The sequence below is a fragment of the Pleurodeles waltl genome, chromosome 9 (assembly GCF_031143425.1).
Source record: "Pleurodeles waltl isolate 20211129_DDA chromosome 9, aPleWal1.hap1.20221129, whole genome shotgun sequence".
Taxonomy (NCBI): Eukaryota; Metazoa; Chordata; class Amphibia; order Caudata; family Salamandridae; genus Pleurodeles; species Pleurodeles waltl.
In genome coordinates this window covers 123,411,218-123,433,659 of record NC_090448.1, presented here as the reverse complement: position 1 = coordinate 123,433,659, position 22,442 = coordinate 123,411,218, and the positions used below count along the sequence as shown (strand labels likewise).

At 50.6% G+C, this 22,442-nt stretch overlaps 1 protein-coding gene across 4 annotated transcripts in view; it reads left to right on the top strand.

Annotated features, from left to right (window-relative positions):
• Positions 1–22,442, top strand: part of SFMBT1 (Scm like with four mbt domains 1) — a 477,315-nt gene that overhangs the window by 334,741 nt on the left and 120,132 nt on the right. For all 4 annotated transcript variants that reach the window (XM_069206385.1, XM_069206386.1, XM_069206384.1 and 1 more), the window contains one exon: positions 4,592–4,705. In XM_069206385.1, the coding sequence (XP_069062486.1) occupies positions 4,592–4,705 (114 nt within the window). The remainder of the gene's footprint in view (positions 1–4,591; positions 4,706–22,442) is intronic.

The following is a 22,442-nucleotide window of genomic DNA, read 5'->3' as shown; positions in this document are numbered from 1 at the left end:
TTCGAATGTCAGCATGTAAATGCCATGAAAAACCAAGCGCACATTCACACGCACAAGTGAAATAGTTTATCATGCAAATTAGGCCCAAGAACTCGAAAGCCTTTGAGAACGGGATCGGGGGCCCAGCTCGACCTCCGTCTTACCGCCCTGATCAAGGATCACCAACACAGTGAAAGGGCGCAAGGCCTGGAATATCAAAGTAGGCCTCCGGAACAGGAGCTCAGGAAGTTACTGCTGCTCTGCACCGGGACCTCTGAATAGTGAGCACGTGGACGTGGATTGGCTCCCTTATATAGAGTCTTGGCCCAGCCCACAAACCACATCCAGTCATGCTGCAGAGAAAGCTTCTAGAAGGTTCTGGAAAGGGACCACACCCTGACATACTCTGAAAGCCTGCAGCAATACATTGCAAATGAACAGTATTTATAAGCACCTTGAATATAAATCTTCAGGATTAAACTCTGCAATGCAAAAGGTTAAACAACAGCATATCTGCATAATGCATGAATTACGTTATCTTGTAAGTGCTGGATTTTTGCATTATAGTCGCCCGTAGAGCGTGCACTGCCCTGATGTTGACAGGAGAGGGGGGGGGGGGGAGGACGCCATTAAGTAGGGAAGGGGGGAGGAGAGGACAGATTCAAATCCTTTTTAACAACTCTGAAATTATTGGTGGTGGAAACTGTGTTTGATCAATTGTATGTTTTTGACAGCCATCCTGTATTATCAATAGTAACCTAATATTGATATTCATAGGGCACTTATTTTATTAGGGGTGATTTCCATCTGTATCTAAATATCTCTACTCCCTTAGAATCCTGTTATTTTGATGATTCTGTTATATGACTCATGCAAATATCAGATTTACAAGGTGCTTCTAAAATGTAAACCTAGAGAACTGCTGTGAGTGTCTGAGTCGTTCTTCAGCTTGTTGCTTTGATTTGCTTTTGTATCTTTGAACATAATGATATTAGAATATCAGTTTTTTAAATCTATCAGAGTCTGTTTTTTTATAAGTGGAGTCTTTCCTTCACTTTTGCACATTGGCTTTCATTGCTCATCTAGATGACTGGTAGGTGGGGAACGAAGTGAAGTTAAAGTGTGTCTTACTCATAACGTTTGTTTACACTTTCATGCGTTTTTGAGCCATGATGGGTAGTTAGTTATTTTCTAGACCCCAGCTTGCATGAGCCTTACTGTCTTCTTCCTTTCATATATGTAACTAACGTCTTTTTATTCAGTGCACCACCTATGTTCTAACCTTTTGTAGGTTTTCCTATTACGCTACCAGTCCAGAACTCTGTGGTTTCCCCTTATCCCAACTAGTCATCTTCTTATATTTTTCATGTGAATTACATCTCAATCTTTTTTCCTTTTATCCCTTTTGCTGTTCCTTTTTCTATCTACACCTCCTACTCATTTGGTCAGCCTCCCTCGTTATTCCTGTCTCTCATCCTCGTCATTCACCCCATCTTTGTTCATTGCTAAATTTATTACTATTCCAGATCCTCTCTAGTCTTGGTTTAATAGCTTTTCTCTCTGCTCCTCCATTGGGGTGATAGCCTCTTACAGACACTGATTACTTAGCACTGCTGTGACTGGAGCATATCGTAGGAGGAAGTGTTGCTCAGTACTCGTATGGCTTTTGGCACGTTGCCCATGGTGGGGTGGGTAGGGGTCTAGAAATTACTGACATGGTATATTGATTCCTGTCAGTTGCGCATCAGGGAGCCTGAGTTAATTAGGTTTCCATCAATTTTATTATTATTCTGCCTCACTTTTACAAGTCACTTTTCACGCCTTATCTCTTGCCTCAGGCCCCCACAGTTTGATGTGCATCTTGACTAGGTTGATGTTTGTGTTTACTTGCTTGTTCATTTGAGAACACTGTTACGTTTTGTTGTAATCTTTGGACATTGGAGGATCACAGATGTCTTATTGGGTTTATAATCAAGATTTATTCAGATTGTATTTCCCTTTCCATGCCATATTTTTTTGTGTTATATTAAAAAAAAACATTAAAATATGTTATCGAAAGATGACCGAGGAAAATATGGGTACTTGGGGAACTGCAAACACAAGGGAGGGCTTATGGGATTTGGCTGATCCCGTGGGAATGAAATGGTGCTGGTTGAAATTATAAAAGGGAACACAGTGGAAAATGTTACTATTGACTCCCATTCAAGACTTGGGGGGGTGTTCTAGGGTGGGCGGTGTATGGTGTTGAAAGCAGCTGATATGTGTACCATTATCATGAGGCACAGTTCATCTTCAGGAGCTCAGAGTTTTATAAAATGTCTACTTTTTTTCCAGGGTTGTGAAGCTTCAAAAATCTGTTTACTCTCTAGAAAAAGTGCTCATATCCATCAAGGTGGCAAATTGTTACACCATTCTGGTAATACTAGATCTTTGTTGACAGACCAGAGTAAATTTTTTCTCAGTGTTTGGATTCTAGCAAGGCTTTAATTATGCCAACTTTGATAATACCAGACTCGGCGCATAGCAGGACTGTGCTGATTAAATCTTTGAGTGTAGTTATTCAAAGGCTCTGTTTATGAACAAGCTCTGATTCCAGCTTTCTGATGATGGTATGGCTCTGAATGTGACATCTCTTTAATTATGCTGATTATAGCATAGTCCAGGGCATATCCCTGCCCTACTCATGCTATTGCTGTCTTCCTTTATAGTCTGAGGAAGCATCTTGTTAATTGCTTTGGCATATTTGAGCATTCAATCTATTTCACAAAATGTTACTGTAAATCCAGATTATATGCGCAGCCCAGCACCTAGATTACCAAAAGATGGTCAGCGAGACCACTCTCAATCTGGCCTTCTCCACTTGACCTCATTGTGTTGTTCTTGGGTAAAACACTTCATTTTAATGTAGCGTAGTTTCTTTGTTTGTCACTATTCTGAGCATACACCAAGCACTAGAACATTGACTGTTTTACATTTCGCACCGAGATAAACTCTGCAGGGCTCCGACACTCAAACTTTTATGTTCTTGATTTTCAAAGCTGTTATGCATGGAAGTATATCTTACACAAGCAAACATTTGTCTACGTTTATTTGCATATATCGGAGAAGCATTATGGGATTATAAAATTATTATAAATAGCCACCGTTTTTTAACATTGAAAACACGTATTCACACATTTCATGTTGGGACCAATGTCAACAACGTCAGTTGGGTTTATCTCTCACTCTTGCCTTGGGGCGCTCACCGTAATATTAAAGGCCTTCCATGTATTAAAGGAATTCCATGCCGCTTCTCGTCTGTGGTTTGTAAAGTAACTGTTTCCATGGCCCACTGTTATTTGAAGTGGGATTGGTTATCATGCAGGAGAAGGTTGCTGTGAATAATTTGGAGTTGTGCTTTTTCAATGACGTTTATTTGGGATCACGTAGACCCATGGCTTTACTTGCAGAGATGCTAAATGGCTGTAATTGTGAGAGCACAAGAAAGTAGACTTCTACCATACTGAAGGAGCTATTTAACAGCATTTCGACAGAGCTTAGAAATGTATTTCCATATGCAAGACGCCACATTATAGCTTATTTGGTTATCACAGAGAAGCTTGGTACGGTGTGATATTATTTGACTGTGCATGGATATGCCTGCTTGAGTAATCATATGACTGAAATTCCAGAACACTTAGAAACCCTTTCCGAAAGAGCCTTGTAAATGTAATATGTGGTTATTTTGAAGCTGATTGCTTGCATGTGGTGCAGCCTAGAATTAATTTCATTGTGCGTGTAAGCAGGCTTTTAGCTGCAAAAAAACTAATTTATAACTGCAGTTTGGGAGAGAGTATAAGGGTTCTGTCTCCATGAAGGTTAGATACAGCTTATTCTGGATGCAAGAGAGCTGTTTTGCACCTACATGATAATCTAGTTATGTTATTTAGAAGCAAATCAGTAAGCAGTGATTCACTTTCTGGCTCTCAGTTACATTCACTGGCTCACTGAATAGTACACACAGGTGCGCTCACACACAAGCATGCACAGTCATTGACATATGCTAATCATTCAGGCCCACACTAAAATATACACACACGCACACGCTACTTTACATCTTGACAAAGTCACGAACATGCATGCTCACCCGTCTTATTGGGGCCTTACCTTGCTATCAGCTCCTTCGAGTATGCAATATTGTTTCTGCAACTTGTGTGATCTGCAAAGCTTTGTGCTTCCATCTCTGCCACACGAAAAAGGGTATTACACTAAAATGAACTATCTCTATACAGAAAAGAGAAGGCTTCACCCATTATTCACTAAATGGAAGCATTTCTTAGTGTGTTGTTCTGTTTTCCTTTCTCACCAAATGCACATTCCACTGCTCGGATATTACTGCAGGACAACAAAAAAAGGTCACAAAACACTCGAATGTAAGTTCATTTTTTAATGCAACAGTGAGAAAAACTTCACCCACAATAAGTATGTACACATGTCTATTATACACATATTATGAGGGTTTTCTGCTAAAAATAAATTAGGCAGGTGGTGTACAGTAAAACGTGTCTCCAGTGGTTAGGAATGCTTAATTTCAAAAAGTGAATCCTCATTTGAACATATCATTATCCAACAGGGTCAACGAAGCCAGTGCCTGAGTGCATAGTGCATGTGGAATCGATGAACATCTTTCCAGTGGGTTGGTGCGAGACCAATGGACATCCCCTGCAAACACCTCGAAAAGCAATTGGTATGATTTGAACGGGTATCAGTGTTTTGTATGGGGTGCTGGTAGTAGCACCAAGCCGCTTTGAAGCCACAACTAACAGCAACGCACATCTAAAAGGTTAACTCTCACAAGAACCACAAACATGAATTTATTAAAGAAATATAGCTGAACTGGAAGAAGATATGGGACAAAAATGAACACTTGTTTGAAGATCATATGCGGGGAAGGATTGCATACTAATAGCTTAGGGAGAAAGAAATGGATTAGAAACTTAGTTAAATCTAGTAAAATAAAGGTTGAGATTTTAGTAGGATAAAGAAGCATGTCACAATTGATTAAGTGGTGGTAAAATCACTAAAACATAAATGCAAGATTACAGTGCAGGTTCCAATCAGCACAGACATAGCACAGTCCTGTGAAAGAATCAACAACATAATGAAAAAATTAAAGCTGCCCATACACCTAAATATAAGGGACCACAGTAGCAGCCCTGATCCACAGATCTCATAGACGTTTCTAATCAGAGCCATGGCAGGTACCATCACTCCTGTACACTGAGCAAAGAGTATTTCTCAGCAGAATACAAACCTTTTTTGTTCACGCTGAAGAAGATTTTTCTTTATTTGCTTTTTATTTTTCCGCAAATTACATTCTTGATTTTTCACTCTTGAGACTTACCCATCCTTGTTCTAGTATGACTCTGATTTGTAGATTATCTTGTCAACTGACCTTTTAGTTCGTTTTCCTGCACGTCATCTATCTCATTTTCTTATTAAGAGAGCAATGGTCAAAATTTAAAAATCTTTGATGACCAAGTCACTTGCTGCTGGTATTCCCTAAAGGAACACTTCATGAATGCATGCAGATTGGCTGGCAGAGGATGACGTCCTCTCAAATCCGGTTAAGCATTGCTTGTGTGGGCTTGAAACTCCGCCGTGGACTAAAACTGCATTGGACAGTGCTATGTTCCTTTAGATGTTCAAGATAACAAATATAAGGCCTCCCTTACCATTGTAGGTAGAATTGATTGGCAGGTAGATTGAATCGTCATATTTTCAGATTTGGTAAGTAAGCCCATTTCTGTTTTGTTCTGAGCAGGGCCACTGCTGTGACTGTGAAGCATTTGCTTTTTGCAACTAGCTCCAGAAAGACGACTTGCTTTTATTATTTTATCTTGCCCTGCTTTTAAACCGCATTGGGCCTGCACTACTTCTGTGGCCTTAGCTTAGTTTGATTGAGTTGAGCTGCTAAACATAACGTTCCTGTAAAGGGTCTTTGAGTGTTCGCCTGACTTGTTCCCCAACTGCCTGATTCCCTATCTGTTTACATACTTGCTGCAACAATATTGAAAAAATGATGGATCCAAGTAGAGCAACTCTTATGAGAGATGTAGATTTACTGCCAAACCTGTTTCCTAATTCTTAGAAAGCATTGTCTCATTTTTGCACAACCAAATTGAGTCTGGTATCTACTGCAACTTTAGGAAGCCTCTAAAAAAGCCTCTCTTCTTTTAGCGTTGTGAAGGTTTTATTTACCAATACCCAATGTCCCTTTACTTTACCTTATGGGACAGTTACTGTGAGATGCTAAAATAAGTTCTTGGACTTTGGGCCACAAAAATCAGCTGTTCGTGGCGTATGTTACCTGAGGAAAAGGCTAAACACATAGAATACTTAATTTAAGCATGATTTTGACCTGCAAGTATTTTGGAGTGATACCCAAACGTCCCCTGTATTGTACTGTTTAAAATGATGTATGTGCTTTTTATGTTTTTTTTTTTTTACCGAAATAAAAGCTATTATTTGATTTTAATACGTAAAACATTCCATAGACATTAGGTCATTTTTCTGTTAGACGGTAACTTTAATTTATCACTGAGTATTATTTAGAAATGTAAAACTTTTTCCAAATTACTCTGGCATATAGCGAATATAACGCAGTTGTCTGTTTTTTAATAAACACCGGCTGGCCGTTTAGTTAAGGTGTAACACAAGCCACTTTCCTGTTGAGTTAATGTCCTTGCCTTTGTTGCCTGTCCCTTTCTTCAGTTATAAAAGGCACTTTATTTTTATTAGGTAATGTAAACATTTCAGTTGTGCCAGTGGCTTTGCATAACATGGTTCATTCTTGTTCTAGACCCCCAAAATCATTCATTGCAACCTCTTCGATCGACTATAAGGTCACACTGAATAATAACATAGATATTTGTTAACAGTTATGCTGAATGTTTGTAACCTCTGTTACTCTCTGTTGGTTCCTATCTTGTGTCAGCACACTGTCTTGCCCAACTACTTCCTTCCCTTACCATAATTAGTGATTTTTAAATGACAAGATTTCTGGACCCTGTCATGCAAATTCTCCTGTTTCTGTTGCTCTGTTCTGGTAGTTGAGTGAACCCAAACACATTTTAGTTCGGTTTCTTTCATGTTCCTTGAGTTTCAATGTATTCTCTTTTGCAGATTACTCTAGTTGTTAGAACATAGTTTGTAAAACAGACTTCTGCTGGTGCTCAATTCAGTCACTGCCTTTCCCTAGGGTCTGCCTAATCCTGCATATAGCCCCCTCATATCGTTATTGTCAGTTGCACAAACCTGTGTCTAATTTACTTGACCAATGCACGCCAACTACTTGTACGGGGAGCGGTATAGCCGCTAACAGACTTTGGTGCGCCCTGATGAACGAGTCTCTTCTTTTTTAAATGTTTTACATTAGAATGAAGCTGTAATATTCTCAATAAGAAAGGCAGTCAAGGACTAAAGTTTAAACATTTACCCACAGAATATAAGCACAGAAATACATAAACTGGACCATCAATTGAACAAGCATATAGGCATGTAAATCATAAAGTATAAGAAGAGCTCAGTAAAAATCTACAGAAAATCCAGCATAGATTCGCCCTCTAAGAAAGGGAAAAGGTGAGCACTCACAAGCACAAAATGATGGTCCTGTTATAGGACTTTCGACAAAGAATTTCATACATTTACTGGCCTTACATGGTTCTCAGGGTATGCACCAATAGAAAACAAGGAAGAATATATATTTTATTACAGAATACATTTGAATATTCTCTCACTATTCTACTACACTACATTCAGATGTTCCCAGAGTCTATTCAGGTAACATGACTTGATTCAAAGTTTGTAATTTGGTCTGAGACATCTAGGCTGTCCTTGATTAGCTACATCACATTGAGTGTGACTGGGAAAGTCTCAGTCATTCAGCATAGGGCCCAAAATTATTTATTATAGCAGAAAACAACAGCTAAGGTGATCACTTGTGGTAGACCTTTCACCCTTAGGGCGGTCTTCTTCCAACTTTCTGTCTTCCTCCTCAGTTGTTTCTGACCTTGTTTTTGCTGGCCGCAGGACTCTGTGCACCTTACCGCTCCACCCAGCTCCTGGACCTAGCTGCAACTACTCCTTGACCCCCAAGTGGTGCCTTTCAGGTCCTGGAGCCTTGGTGTGGCTCACGGGCTCGTGGACCGAAATCTGCTGCCAGCCCATCTCTTTGCACAGCAAGCATTGATCACTCTCAGAGGATTGCCCCCATGAAGCTCCAGCCCATCCGCGATAGCATGCATGCACGCCATCCAGCAATGTTCTTCTTGCTCCTTGCGACCCTCTCCAATATGGATAGGACTTTTGGCATCAAACCTATCAATCAATCATAGAATTGATAAAGCACACTACGTACCCAAGAGGGTTTCAAGGCACTGGGGGAGGGGGGCTGCTACTGATCGAAGAGCCAGGTTTTGAGGAGTCTTCTGAATGCGAGTAGGTCTTGGGTCTGGCGTAGGTTGGTAGGGAGGGAGTTCCAGGTCTTGGCGGTGAGGTAGGAAAAGGATCTGCCGCCGGAGGTCTTTCGCTGGATGTGGGGGACGATGGCCAGGGCGAGGTTTGAGGAGTGGAGCTGGCAGGTGGGGGTGTAGAAGCTGAGTCTGCTGTTTAGGTAGGCAGGTCCGGTGTTGTGGAGGGCCTTGTGTGCGTGGGTGAGTAGCTTGAAAGTGATCCTCTTGTCTACGGGGAGCCAGTGAAGGTCTCTCAGGTGGTGGGAGATGTGGTTGCGGCGGGGTACATTGAGGATCAGTCGGGCGGAGGCAATTTAGATGCGGTGGGGGCGTCGTAGGTGTTTGGCAGGGATGCCTGTGTAGAGTGCGTTGCCGTAGTCTAGCTTGCTGCTGACGAGGGCCTGTGTCACGGTTCTTCTTGTTTCGGTCGGGATCCACTTGTAGATCCTGCGGAGCATGCGGAGGGTGTTGTAGCAGGACGAGGAGACTGCGTTTACCTGTTTGAACATGGAGAGGGAGGAGTCAAGGATGAATCCTAGATTGCGTGCATGGTTGGTGGGAGTTGGAGGGGTTCCCAGTGTGGTCGGCCACCACAAGTTGTCCCAGGCTGGAGGGGTGGGTCCAAGGATGAGGACCTCCGTCTTGTCCGAGTTCAGTTTCAGCCGGCTGTTTCTCCTCCATTCGGCGATGGCCCTCATGCCCTCGTGGAGGTTGGTTTTGGCGGTGTGCGGGTCTTTGGTGAGGGAGAAGATGAGCTGTGGGTCATCGCATAGGAGATGATGTTGAGGTCGTATTGGCGGGCCGTTTGTGCGAGGGGGGCCATGTAGATATTGAACAGTGTAGGGCTGAGGGAGGAGCCCTGGGGAACGCCGCAGATGATGTCGGAGGCTTTGGATCGAAAGGGTGGGTGCGTACACTTTGGGTTCGGCCGTGGAGGAAGGAGGCGATCCAGTCGAGGGCTTTGTCTTGTATTACGGCTTCGAAGAGGCGGGCTATCAGGGTGCGATGGCAGACTGTGTCGAAGGCGGCAGATAGGTCCAGTAGGATGAGGGCTGATGTTTCTCTGTTGTCCAGTTGGCCTCTCATGTCGTCTGTGGTGGCTAGGAGGGCGGTCTCGGTGCTGTGGTTCCGTCTGAACCCTGACTGGGAGGGTCCAGGATGTTGTTGTCTTCGAGGGGGCGGGTCAGTTGCGTATTGGTGATTTTTTCAATGACCTTCACCGGTAACGGGAGCAGGGAGATGGGACGGAAGTTTTTGAGATCTTGAGTGTCAGCTTTGGGCTTCTTCAGGAGGGCGTGGATTTCGGCATGCTTCCAGCTTTCCGGGAAGGTTGCTGTTTCGAAGGAGATATTGAGGACCTTCCATAGTTGGCGGCCGATGATTGTGTCAGCTTCGTTGTATACGTGGTGAGGGCATGGGTCCGACGGAGATCCTGAGTGGATGGAGTTCATGATCTTGAGTGTCTCTGTGTCGTGGACGTTGGCCTGGAGGTCAGGTGGTTGGTGCTGGTGGTGCTAGCGGGGATGGGGTCTGACATGGGTGTGTTGGAGAAGCTGTTGTGGATGTTGGTGATTTTCCGAAGGAAGTAGGTGGACAGAGAGTCGCAGAGTTCTTGAGATGGTGGGATGTCGTTGATGTTGGTGCTAGGGTTGGAGAGTTCTTTCACGATGTTGAAGAGCTCTTTGCTGTCGTGTGCGTTGTTATTCAGGCGGTCTTTGAAGGAGGACCTCTTGGTTATTCTGATGAGTTGGTGGTGCCTGCGGGAGGCGTCCTTGAGGGCTGTGTGGTTGTTGGGGGTGCGTTCGTGGAGCCATTTAAAAAAAAAGTTTCCGGCAGTCGCTTTTGGAGGCTTGGAGCTCGTCGGTGAACCAGGTGGCTTTTTTGCAGGCTTGGTTGTTGGGTGTGTTCTTGAGCGGTGCTAGGGTGTTGGCGCAGTTGGTGATCCAACCGGCGGTGTCTGGGTCGGTGGGAGGGTTCTGGGCGAGGGTATTGTTAAGTTGCTCTTCGGTGACTTTGCTTCAGCAGCGGCGAGGTGGTTGTTGGGGGCGGTGGTGCTTGGTTTGTTTCTTGAAGGTGAAATGGATGCAGTGGTGGTCTGTCCAGTAGAGTTCGGTGGTGTGGTTGAAAGTGACGTGGGCGCTTGTGGTGAAGATGGGATCAAGCGTGTGGCCGGCAATGTGGGTGGGTGTGGTGATGAGTTGTCGGAGTCCGAGGTTGGCGATCAGTGTGGTGGAGTTGAGGTAGTTGTTGTATTCTAGGTGGAAATTGAGGTCTCCGAGGAGGACGTAGTCCGTGGAGGGGAGTGCGTGGGTGCTGGCGAGTTCGGCGATGGTGTCGTTGAAGGGTGCTCGTGGTCCTGGGGGTCTGTAGATGAGAGTTCCTCTGAGGGTGGTGTTGGGGTCGGTGTGGATCTGGAAGTGTAGGTGCTCGGCAGTCTTGAGGGTGTCTTCCATGTAGGTGGAGATTTTGAGGGTGGATTTGTGGGTGATGGCTATTCCTCCTCCGATGCCGTTGGTGCGGTCTCTTCGGTTGATCTTGTAGCTGAAGATGGTAAAACTTCACCTTAACTAATCAGGGACTGTATCCAGCCGATGCTCCATTGCGGTCGGCTATACTTTTGACTATTGACCTGGTCCATTGTGACCAGATTGCCTTGGTTGGTGATTTATGCTTTTAGGTGCTATTTTACAGTTTATTCTTTGTAAACACATAACACCAGTTCTACTGATTAAATTGTTGCCATTTCAGTCTTGTTTTATTTATTAAATTCAGCACTATTTTGTAATCTGGTGTGGGATCTTTTTGTGTGGTGTTTTTATTGGTTTACTGTTTGAAGTGTTGCACAAATACTTTACAAATTGCCTCTAAGTTAAGCCTGACTACTCCATGCTTAGCTACCAGGGGGTGAGGATAGGTTAGTTTGGGTTTTGCTTGTGCTTTACCTTGACTAGAATTGTGGTTGCTACTTGACAAGGGCTCACACCCCAGTCAACCAGACAGTAACCCAATTTCTTACGACTTGATACGTTTGATGTCACATCCACAATGGAAGAAAGCATAACAATTGCCGTAAGTTAGCGTGAGCTTGATTTCTTATGCATTAAACTCTACAATTAAAAAAAAAGATCCCCACACTGTACACAGCATACCTAAATTTATCTCTTGCCCCTCAATCAATCAAACAGTTTTTATGAAGTGGAACTGCTCACCTGTGAGGGTCTCAAGGCCCTGCTGGTGGGTCTGGCCTCATTCGCAGAGCCATGTCTTGGGGTTCTTCCTGAAGATGGTAAGTGATGGGCTTTGTCTGAAGTGCATGGGCAGGTTTCCAGCCCTTAGATGCGAGGTAGGCGAAAGATCTTCCTCCTGCAGCGTTTTTCTGGATGCATGGGATGGTGGCTAGTGCCTGCTGGGTGGAGCAGAGGGTTCTGGCGGGGTTATGGAATGGAATGAGATGAGATGGTTCAGGTAGGCCAGTCTGATGTTGTGAAGGGCCTTGTAGGTGTGGGTGAGTAATTTGAAGTTGATTCACGTCCCCACTGGGAGCCAGTGGAGGATCCTCAGGTATTGGGAGATGTGTTCCTGGCGGGGGAAGCTCAGGACTGAGTTTTGGATGAGTTGTAGTTTCCTGATGTTCTTTGGTGTGGTGCCAGCATAGAGTGTGTTGCCGTAGTCGAGCTTGCTTGTGACTAGGGCGTGGGTGGTTATCTTGCGGCAGTCGATCGGGATCCATTTGAAGAGTTGGCAGAGGGTGTGCCAGCAGGAAGAGTTGACTGCGTTTACCTGTCAGGTTATTGGTAGGCAAGAGTTGAGGATGATTTCTAGGTTGCAGGTGTGGTCAGTCGGCGTAGATGGTGCGCTGAGTGATGTGGGACACCAGGAGTTGTCCCAGGCTTAAGTTGAGTTTCCAAAGATGATGAGCTCGATCTTGTGTGAGGTGAGCTTGAGGCAGCTATCCCTCATGCAGGCAACAATGGCTTTCATTCTGGTGTGAAAGTTCCTCTTAACTTTGTCTGAGTCTTCAGTGAGGGATATGATGACTTGTGTGTCATCGGTGTATGACACGATGTTCATTCCGTGGTTCCTGACGATGGCTGCAAGCGGGCCCATGTAGATGTAGATGTTGAAGAGCATTGGGCTCGAGGAGGATCTCTAAGGGACTCCGCAGTTGACTTTTGTTGGCTGGGAGCCTGACTCTGTGTCCTTCCGGTGAGGAAGGAGTGAATCCATTGCAAGGCTTTTCCGCGGATTCCTACATCATGGAGTCTGGTGCATAAGGTACTGTGGGAGACAGTGTCGAAGGCTGCTGAGAGGTCAAGGAGTATGAGTGCTGCGGTGTGGCCGCAGTCGAGGAGTGTGCCAATCCGGTGGCTGCAAGAAGAGCTGTCTCAGTGCTGTGGTTTCTGCGGAAGCCAGACTGAGAGGTATCCAGAGAGTTGTTGTCCTCGAGGAATTGTCGCAACTGTGAGCTTATGGCTTTTCCCAGGACTTTGGCTGAGTAGGGTAGAAGTGAGATAGGCCGGAAATTCTTGAGCTCTGATGGGTCAGCAGTGGGTTTCTTCAGGAGGGGATGGACTTCAGCATGTTTCCAATCTTCGGGTAAAGTGGATGTTTTGATAGAGCAGTTCAGCGTCTTGCGGAGTTCGGGGGTGATGGATGCACTGGCTCTGTTGTAGATGTGGTGAGAAGAGGGGTCTGTGGGAGCTCTGGAGTGAATGCTGTTCATGATGATTTCAGTCTCTTCTGTGGTGAGAGTGGACCAGCTGTGGACGATTTGTGTGAATTCTGGGGTCTGGGTTGGTCATAGGGTCTGATGCTGGGTGAGTTCTGTGGGAGAAAGTTGTCATAGATGTCCTTAATCTTGCGGTGGAAGAAAGTGGCCAATTTGTTGCAGAGCTCTTGCGACGGGGGATGCTGGTGGCTTCGGAGGAAGGATTGGTGAATTTGTTGATTACCGTGAAGAGTTCTCTTGTGTTGTGTGGGGAGGTGTTAATGCGTTCACGGAAACCCTCTAGTGAAGTGACTAACGTTTCTGGAGGTCCCATGGGGTCATTGTCCCCAATCCCACACCAACCCATAACTCAGTAAGAGGGGAGAAGAGTTTTTCAGCACGATACCGATTTTCTAATGTCTTGTAATGAAGCCACTGTATAGCTTTTCTAACTGTTAATTCATTACGAAGTTTATGTTACATATGAACATTTTTTTTATCAGCTTTCTGATTTTTCAAGAGTGCAATTGTCCCAAAATTCTTTGCTTAAAATCAGGGAAGGTAAAGATTAGCTATTATGGCCCTCATTCTGACCCTGGCGGTCGGTGATAAAGCGGCGGCCAAGCCGCCAACAGGCCGGCGGTCTAAAATATGCAATTCTGACCCTGGCGGGAACCGCCAACACAGCCCGCCGTATTAACACTCCGCCCGCCACGGCGGTACAAACAAACAGCGCGGCGGTTCCCGCCAACAGCCAGGCGGCAGACAATGTACCGCCCACCCTATTACGACCCACCAATCCGCCACCTTTTCCGGGGCGGGAGCACCGCCGATAAGAACACGGCGGAAACAGACTACGAACGGGAAAACGCTCACCTCTACGCACTCCACGCGAGATTCCGGCAGTATGGAACCAGAGTTGCAGGTCATCCCCGCACTCCTATACCTGCTCATATACCAGGAGCACGCCCGGCGGCGCGGAAGACATCGGTGAGTACTGCACCTACGACACAGGGGAGGGAAAAGATTACCGGCACACACCCACCCACCCACACCCACTACAACACACACATCAATGCATTCCCACAGATCACTGTCACAACCCACAAACCACCCCCCTCCGAAATAATGCAAAGACCAAAAGAAGAGATCATAAACGGGCAGATATATTGAAATATGTACACCAGTAATCCCAATAAATAAATAAACTATGTACAAAATATATACAGCTACTAAATGTAGTCCAACCACTGTCCGTGGATCACAGGGGTCCTGTGCAAAGGGGCAAGGCCCAGTCCCACGACAAGAACTCCACGGAGAGAACACTGCAGGGGCATCAGAAAGAAAATAGGACAGGCACCTCAGGGGGAAGGGAAGGGGGGGCACCTCAGCCACTTGAGTACACGACGCCAGATCCACGAGGGGACTCCATGACCACTGGCCCATCCTGGGGAGAGCAAAGCCACAGTCCAAACAGTCCATACAGTGGGTGGCCTGCCCACTGGGCCATCCTGGGGAGAGCAAAGCCACAGTCCAAACAGTCCATACAGTGGGTGGCCTGCCCACTGGGCCATCCTGGGGAGAGCAAAGCCACAGTCCAAACAGTCCATACAGTGGGTGGCTTGCCCACTGGGCCATCCTGGGGAGAGCAAAGCCACAGTCCATACAGTCCATACAGTGGGTGGCCTGCCCACTGGGCCATCCTGGGGAGAGCAAAGCCACAGTCCAAACAGTCCATACAGTGGGTGGCCTGCCCACTGGCCCATCCTGAGGAGAGCAAAGCCACAGTCCATACAGTGGGTGGCCTGCCCACTGGGCCATCCTGGGGAGAGCAAAGCCACAGTCCAAACAGTCCATACAGTGGGTGGCCTGCCCACTGGGCCATCCTGGGGAGAGCAAAGCCACAGTCCAAACAGTCCATACAGTGGGTGGCCTGCCCACTGGGCCATCCTGGGGAGAGCAAAGCCACAGTACATACAGTCCATAACAGACCCCACTGCCACTGGAGGAGGCAAGTTGGCCAGAGGACATCATGCAGCCCTGCCCGAGATAGATCCTGCCCTGCCACGTCTGCCAAAGGGCCAGCGGTTCTTGCCTTGAAGGGCCCAGTTCAGCGCTCCTTGCCTTGAAGGGCCCAGTTCAGCGGTTCTTGAGACGGCGGGGCCCAGTTCAGCGGTTCTGGAGACGGCGGGGCCCAGTTCAGCGGTTCTTGAGACGGCGGGGCCCAGCGGAGCGGTTCTTGAGACGGCGGGGCCCAGTTCAGCGGTTCTTGAGACGGCGGGGCCCAGCGGAGCGGTTCTTGAGACGGCGGGGCCCAGTTCAGCGGTTCTGGAGACGGCGGGGCCCAGTTCAGCGCTCCTTGCCTTGAAGGGCCCAGTTCAGCGGTTCTTGAGACGGCGGGGCCCAGTTCAGCGGTTCTTGAGACGGCGGGGCCCAGTTCAGCGGTTCTTGAGACGGCGGGGCCCAGCGGAGCGGTTCTTGAGACGGCGGGCCCAGTTCAGCGGTTCTTGAGACGGCGGGGCCCAGTTCAGCGGTTCTTGAGACGGCGGGGCCCAGTTCAGCGGTTCTTGAGACGGCGGGGCCCAGCGGAGCGGTTCTTGAGACGGCGGGCCCAGTTCAGCGGTTCTTGAGACGGCAGGGCCCAGTTCAGCGGTTCTTGAGACGGCGGGGCCCAGTTCAGCGGTTCTTGAGACGGCGGGGCCCAGCGGAGCGGTTCTTGAGACGGCGGGGCCCAGTTCAGCGGTTCTTGAGACGGCGGGGCCCAGCGGAGCGGTTCTGGAGACGGCGGGGCCCAGCGGAGCAGTTCTTGAGACGGCGGGGCCCAGTTCAGCGGTTCTGGAGACGGCGGCCGGTCTATGGCCAACTGCTAATTGCCTGGTGGTGCCCTCCTGGGCAGCGGGGATGGTGCTCCTTCAATGCCCACCTGGGCTGTGGGTAGTGGGGCCCTCCTGGCCAGCTGGGCTGGGTCCTCCCTGGGCAGCGGCTATGGGGGTGGTGGGCTCTCCCGGGGCAGCTGTTCCGGTTCCTCCCGGGGCAGCGGCTATGGGGGTTGGTGGCTCCTCCTGGGCAGCAGGCCTGCTGCCTGACCTCTCCGACTTGCTGCCCTTGCCCTCCTTAGTCGTGGGCCTGTGGCCCTTTCCTCCCTTTGGAGCTGTGGCTGGTGACTGTCTCTGGGTGGTGTCCGGGGGGGATGTAGAAGGCGTGCTCCTGCGGCGCCCCTTCCGCCTTCTGCTCCTCTTCCCAGGGGGTGGGCTGGCTGTCCCCTTGCTGCTGGGCGAAGATCCAGACATGCGGGCTGGCGGGCTCCAATACCCCTGCACCCTTGTCAAAGGGGCTGCAGGGCTGGTGGTGGCTGAGGTGCTCTTCTTACCCCGACGAGAAGGAGGGGGGGGCTCAGGAAAGAAGTTAGTAGTGGCGAGGAAGAGCTTCTTGGGACAATGGAGAGTGGTAGGTACAGTGGGAATGGGAGTGGAGGGAGAGGATGTGGTTGTAGGTGAGTCACGTTTGCTGTCTTTGGGTGCAGGTGCAGGAGGGATAGGCTGTCGTGAGGTGGATGGCTGTTGGGTGGGTGGGTGGCTGCGTTTGTGTGGTGTGGAAGAGGGGGTGACAGACACAGTGGGAGAGTACACAGGGGACGTGTAAATGGCAGTGGGGGTGGTGACTGCACGTGTGCGGACTGGAGTGGAGGGTGTGCTGGTGATGGAAACACTGGCTGATGGTGAGGTGAATGGAGGTGTGAGTGTAGACGTCACAGGGAGGGAGGAGGGAGACGAGGAGGTGGGGGTCACAGAGGTGGTAGTGACTGTTGGCATGTCTGCATCGGAATGTTGCGTGTGTGAATGTCTGCGTGATCTGTGGTGCTTATGTTTGGATGAGCTTCTCTTGGGTGTTGAGGTGTGTGCAGGCTGGTCTGATGGTGTGGGTGGGACAGGCAGAGGAACAGGAGACTGGGAGGAGGGAGTTAGTAGAGGCAGGCAGGAGACAGGGACAATGGCTGCCGTCAGTGCTGAGGCCAGAGCCTGGAACGATCGCTGATGGGCAGCCTGACCCGAATGAATGCCCTCCAGGTACGCATTGCTGCGATGAACCTCCCTCTCCACCCCCTGGATGGCATTCAAAAGGGTAGTCTGCCCAACAATGAGCGTTCGGAGGAGGTCAATGACCTCCTCACTGAGGGCAGCGGGGGTAACAGGGGCAGGGCCTGAGGTGCCTGGGGCGAAGGAGATGCCCGGCTTCCTGGCAGAGCGGGCACGGGGCGAACGCTGAGGGGCTGCTGGGAGGGCGGAGATGGTGCGCTGGGTGGCGGCTGTACCTGTAATGGCGGGGGGCACGGATGGTGCCACCCCCGCAAGGGAGCCCCCTTCCGAGGACGTGTCCGTGTCGCTGCAGGGTCCAGTCGTCCCCGTCGTGGAGCTCCCCTCGCCCTCCGTCTCACTGGTCCAGTCTGACTCTGTGGCATGGCCCTCCTGGGCCATGTGAGATGCAGCTCCCTCCTGCCCCGATGCCACTTCTCCTCCGCCTGATGATGCTGATGCACACAAGCACAGAAAGACAAACAAAAAGGGGGGGGGGGAGAGAAATAAAGGGATATTGAGTACATGGATCTCCGGTACAGTTAGCGGACATGACAGACACAGATGCCCCCTGCACTAAGTTGCGCACTTGGGGTCCGCTACGCATTCCGTGGAACATGCCCTACACGCCTAGAGTTGACAACTGCACCCATGGATGACACGGCCCAGGGATGGCTGTACTGACAAACTACTGAGGGTGGTGGCTGGGGACACAGGGGCTTACGGGGGTGCCCAGCCTACAGATATCGCCCTGGCCTAGGGGGACCCCCAGCCCTCCTCCCCCACCCAGACACCTCCACTGCGCGACAACAGAGTAGATAATGCTTGTACTCACCCCCTTGTGTCTGCTGTGCTGCCCTCACGCGCCCATCCAAATCAGGGTAGGCCACCGCCAGGATCCGGAACATCAGGGGGCTCAGTTGACGGCAGGCACCCCGCCTACGTTGGGAGGCCATCCCCAGCAGAGACTCGGCGGTCTTCTTGGTCCCGCGGCGGATGTCCTCCCACCTCTTGCGGCAGTGGGTGCCCCGTCGATGGTGGACCCCCAGGGTCCGGACTTCCTTGGCGATGGCACGCCAAATCCCGATCTTCTCATGGGCGCGGACCTATGTGACACGTACAGGGAGGGAGAAATACCACGTTCAAGTTTGTCAGCATTTTCCTTGCCAGTGGCCCAACGCCCCCCATCCCCGCCAGGCCCCCCGCCATGCCCCCCGCCAGGCCCAACATGCCCCCCATCCCCGCCAGGCCCCCCGCCATGCCCCCCGCCAGGCCCAACATGCCCCCCATCCCCGCCATGCCCCACGCCATGGCCAACATGCCCCCCATCCCCGCCATGCCCCCCGCCAGGCCCAACATGCCCCCCATCCCCGCCAGGCCCCCGCCATGCCCAACATGCCCCCCATCCCCGCCAGGCCCCCCGCCATGCCCCCCGCCAGGCCCAACATGCCCCCCATCCCCGCCATGCCCCCCGCCAGGCCCAACATGCCCCCCATCCCCGCCAGGCCCCCCGCCATGCCCCCCGCCAGGCCCAACATGCCCCCCATCCCCGCCAGGCCCCCCGCCATGCCCCCCGCCAGGCCCAACATGCCCCCCATCCCCGCCAGGCCCCCCGCCATGCCCCCCGCCAGGCCCAACATGCCCCCCATCCCCGCCATGCCCCCCGCCAGGCCCAACATGCCCCCCATCCCCGCCAGGCCCCCAAGCCAGCCAGTGGCCCCAAATCCAGATTGAATTAAACTCACTTGTTGGTCTGGAGGACCGTAGAGTAGCGCATACTGGGGGAGGACCCCATCCACAAGTTTCTCCAACTCCTCTCCAGTGAAGGCAGGGGCCCTTTCCCCAGGTGCAGCAGCCATTGTCCCTTCCAGACCGAGGTCACAGCAACACTTGCAGTATAGGTCCTCTCCTGTGAAAGTTCAAGTCGCAAGTGGATAAGTAGATAGAAAATGGCGGTCACGTCCGCGGCGGTGCGTACCGCGGCGGTGCGTCCCGCCACCGCCGGCGCCCTTCGCCATTGGCTCCTGAAACCCATAGGCTTCAATGTTAACCAATGCGGCTTGGCGCCGCGGTCTTCGCCCGCCGCGGTGTGCCACGCCAGCGCATTGACCTCACATCCCATTGTCACACTTCACAGGTCAGGCAGCCGCCATTTCCAGGGCCCACATGGCTCAATTTCAACTGCGTCACACAGGCCTAGGCCTTGCATAGCCACTCAGACACGCCATTCACTGCATAGAGAATCGTTTACTGTGCTAGCTGTGAGTACGTACCTGTGGGTTGCTTGACTGTGTGCTCCATGTTGTCCTTCCTAGGCACCGTCCGCTGGGTTGGGCGAGGAGACGGATGAATCCTCCCGTGTACCGACCGCTGGTGGACCTGTCGACAATGGAAGAACGCCACATTATCCTGACCTACCGTCTTAACCGTGCCACTATCCATGAACTGTGTGCCCAGCTGGAGCCCGACCTGATGTCCCCCATCCGCCAACCCACAGGGATTCCCCCTCTGGTGCAGGTCATGTCAGTACTCCATTTCTTGGCAAGTGGGTCATTTCAGACAACCGTGGGAATTGCTTCTGGGATGTCTCAGCCCATGTTTTCGAAGGTGTTATCCAGAGTGTTGTCTGCCCTGATGAAATCCGTGAGGAGCTACATCATTTTCCCTGAGGTGGGCGAATTGGCTACAGTGAAGGGTGATTTCTACGCCCTTGGACATATTCCCAACGTCATTGGTGCCATTGATGGGACCCATGTGGCTTTGGTTCCCCCAAGAGACAGGGAGCAGGTGTACAGGAACAGAAAAAATTACCATTCAATGAACATCCAGGTGGTGTGTTTGGCTGACCAGTACATCTCGCATGTAAATGCCAAATTCCCAGGGTCAGTGCATGACGCCTAAATCCTCAGGAATAGCAGCATCCCTTACGTGATGGAACAGCTACAGAGACACCGTGTATGGCTAGTGGGGGACTCTGGGTACCCCAACCTGTTGTGGCTACTGACCCCAGTAAGGAATCCCCGGACCAGGGCAGAGGAACGGTACAATGAGGCCCATGGGCGTACTAGGAGGGTGATCGAACGCACCTTTGGCCTCCTAAAGGCCAGGTTTAGGTGCCTGCATATGACAGGTGGATCCCTAATGTACTCACCTAAGAAGGTGTGTCACATCATCGTGGCCTGCTGCATGCTTCACAACCTGGCTTTGCGCCGCCAGGTGCCTTTCCTGCAGGAGGATGGTCGAGACGGTGGTGTTGTGGCAGCGGTGGAACCTGAGGAGAGTGACGAGGAGGAAGACGACGGGGCTGAAACAGACAACAGGGACAGAATCATTGAACAGTACTTCCAATAGGACACAGGTAACATTTCAAAGATAATTTAGTAAATGTTAACTACTCTCCTGCATCTCTGCTGCCTGTCTATTTGCCCCAGTGTATGATGACTGAGTTGTGGCTTTTCCCTCCCTATTTCAGATCTGGGGTCCCCACTACGAGTCCTGTGCTTCGTTTCCCCATGGACTACAGCTTTGTGGCAGCTGTTTGTTGACTTCACCATGTACAAGGACATATTTGCACTGTCATGTCAATTACAATATATTGAAATCACAGCCAGACTCCAGATATTTTGGTGCAAAATAGGTGTTTATTTAAGTGCTCAAAATGGGATGGGTGGTTTCAAGTGGGTGGGGGCTATGGTGAAGGAATGTCCATGGCAGAGTCCAGAGTAACAGTCACACAGGTGCATTGTCCAGAGGCCTGTGGAGAGATGGAGCATGGGCAGTTCAAGGATGGACAGGGTGACAATGTGGGACAGTGGGATGACATCAGGTGGTATCCATTGCTGGCGGGGGTCTTGACATCCTACTCTGTCTTCTTGCGAGATCTCAGGGCCCCCTTGCGGGGTGGTTCTTCTCCTGCAGGAGGTGGGGGTCTGGTGGGCTGCTGCTGTGCGGGGGCCTCCTGTCCACTAGCGCCGGCGGAGGTGGTTGGCTGTTCTTGGTCCAGGCTAGTGGCAGGGGCCCTTGGGTGTTGTTGAGTGTCCGCCCTGGTGTTGACGAGGTCCTGCAGCAGCCCTACCATGGTAACCAGGGTGGTGTTGATGGCTCTGATGTCCTCCCTGTACCCCCGATAGTGTTCCTCCTGCAGTACCTGGATCTCCTGGAACCGGGCCAGTACCGTCGCCATCGTCTCCTGGGAGCGGTTGTATGCTCCCATGATGGTGGTGAGGACCTCGTGGAGAGTGGGTTCCCTGGGCCTCTCCTCCCCCCCCTGTCGCACAGCTGCCCTCCGAGTTCCCCTGTTTCCCTGGGCCTCTGCCCCCTGGCCGGTGTGCCCACTACCACTGCCCCCAGGTCCCTGTTGTTGTTGGGGTGGTGGGTTATCCTGGGTGCCCTGTAGTGGTAGACACACCGCAGATTGACGCGCCCTGGAGACAGAGGCATGGGCCCGCTGGGTGGGAGCTGTGCTGGTGTTCCCAGAGGGGTTTGGGTCTGTAGTGGCCTGGGCCTGTGTGAGGGGAACCGACTGTCCAGAGGTCCCCGATGGTCCGGGCTGGTCATCGGTGTCCAGGTCGACAGAGCTGCTGTCATCGCTGACGGCCTCTTGGGTGGGGGGTGTGGAGAATTCTGGCCCCTCCGCCGCGGTGTGTTGACGGTCGGGTCCTGCAGGGGTATAGAGGTATGGTTATAGTTTCAATGTGTGGCATATGGGTGTATCTATGGGTTCTCGTGTCCCCAAGTGCTGGCATTCGTGTGTGGGGGCTTTGGTGAGGGTGGCTTGTGGGGGGGATGTGTATATGCATTGGGCATGCTTTGGTGATGGGTGTCCATGCTTAGTGGACGCATGCAGGCCTAGCTTTTGGGATGTGTGGGTTGTGATGGTGAGACATTGGCGGGGAATAGGTGTGCTGGGGGTGGGGGTGGGGGTGAGGATGGTGGTGGTGGTGGGGTGGCGAGGATGGGGGTGAGGGTTGGGGTATGATTTGGCATGCAGGTGGGGGGGAAGCAGTATTGAAGCTTCAACTTACCAGTATCCATTCCTCCGCCGACTCCTGCGAGGCCGTCAGGATGCAGGATGTTCAAGACTTCCTCCTCCCATGATGTGAATTGTGGGGGTTGAGGTGGGGGTCCTCCGCCAGTCTTCTGCACGGCGATGTTGTGCCTGGATACCATGGAACGCACCTTCCCCCGTAG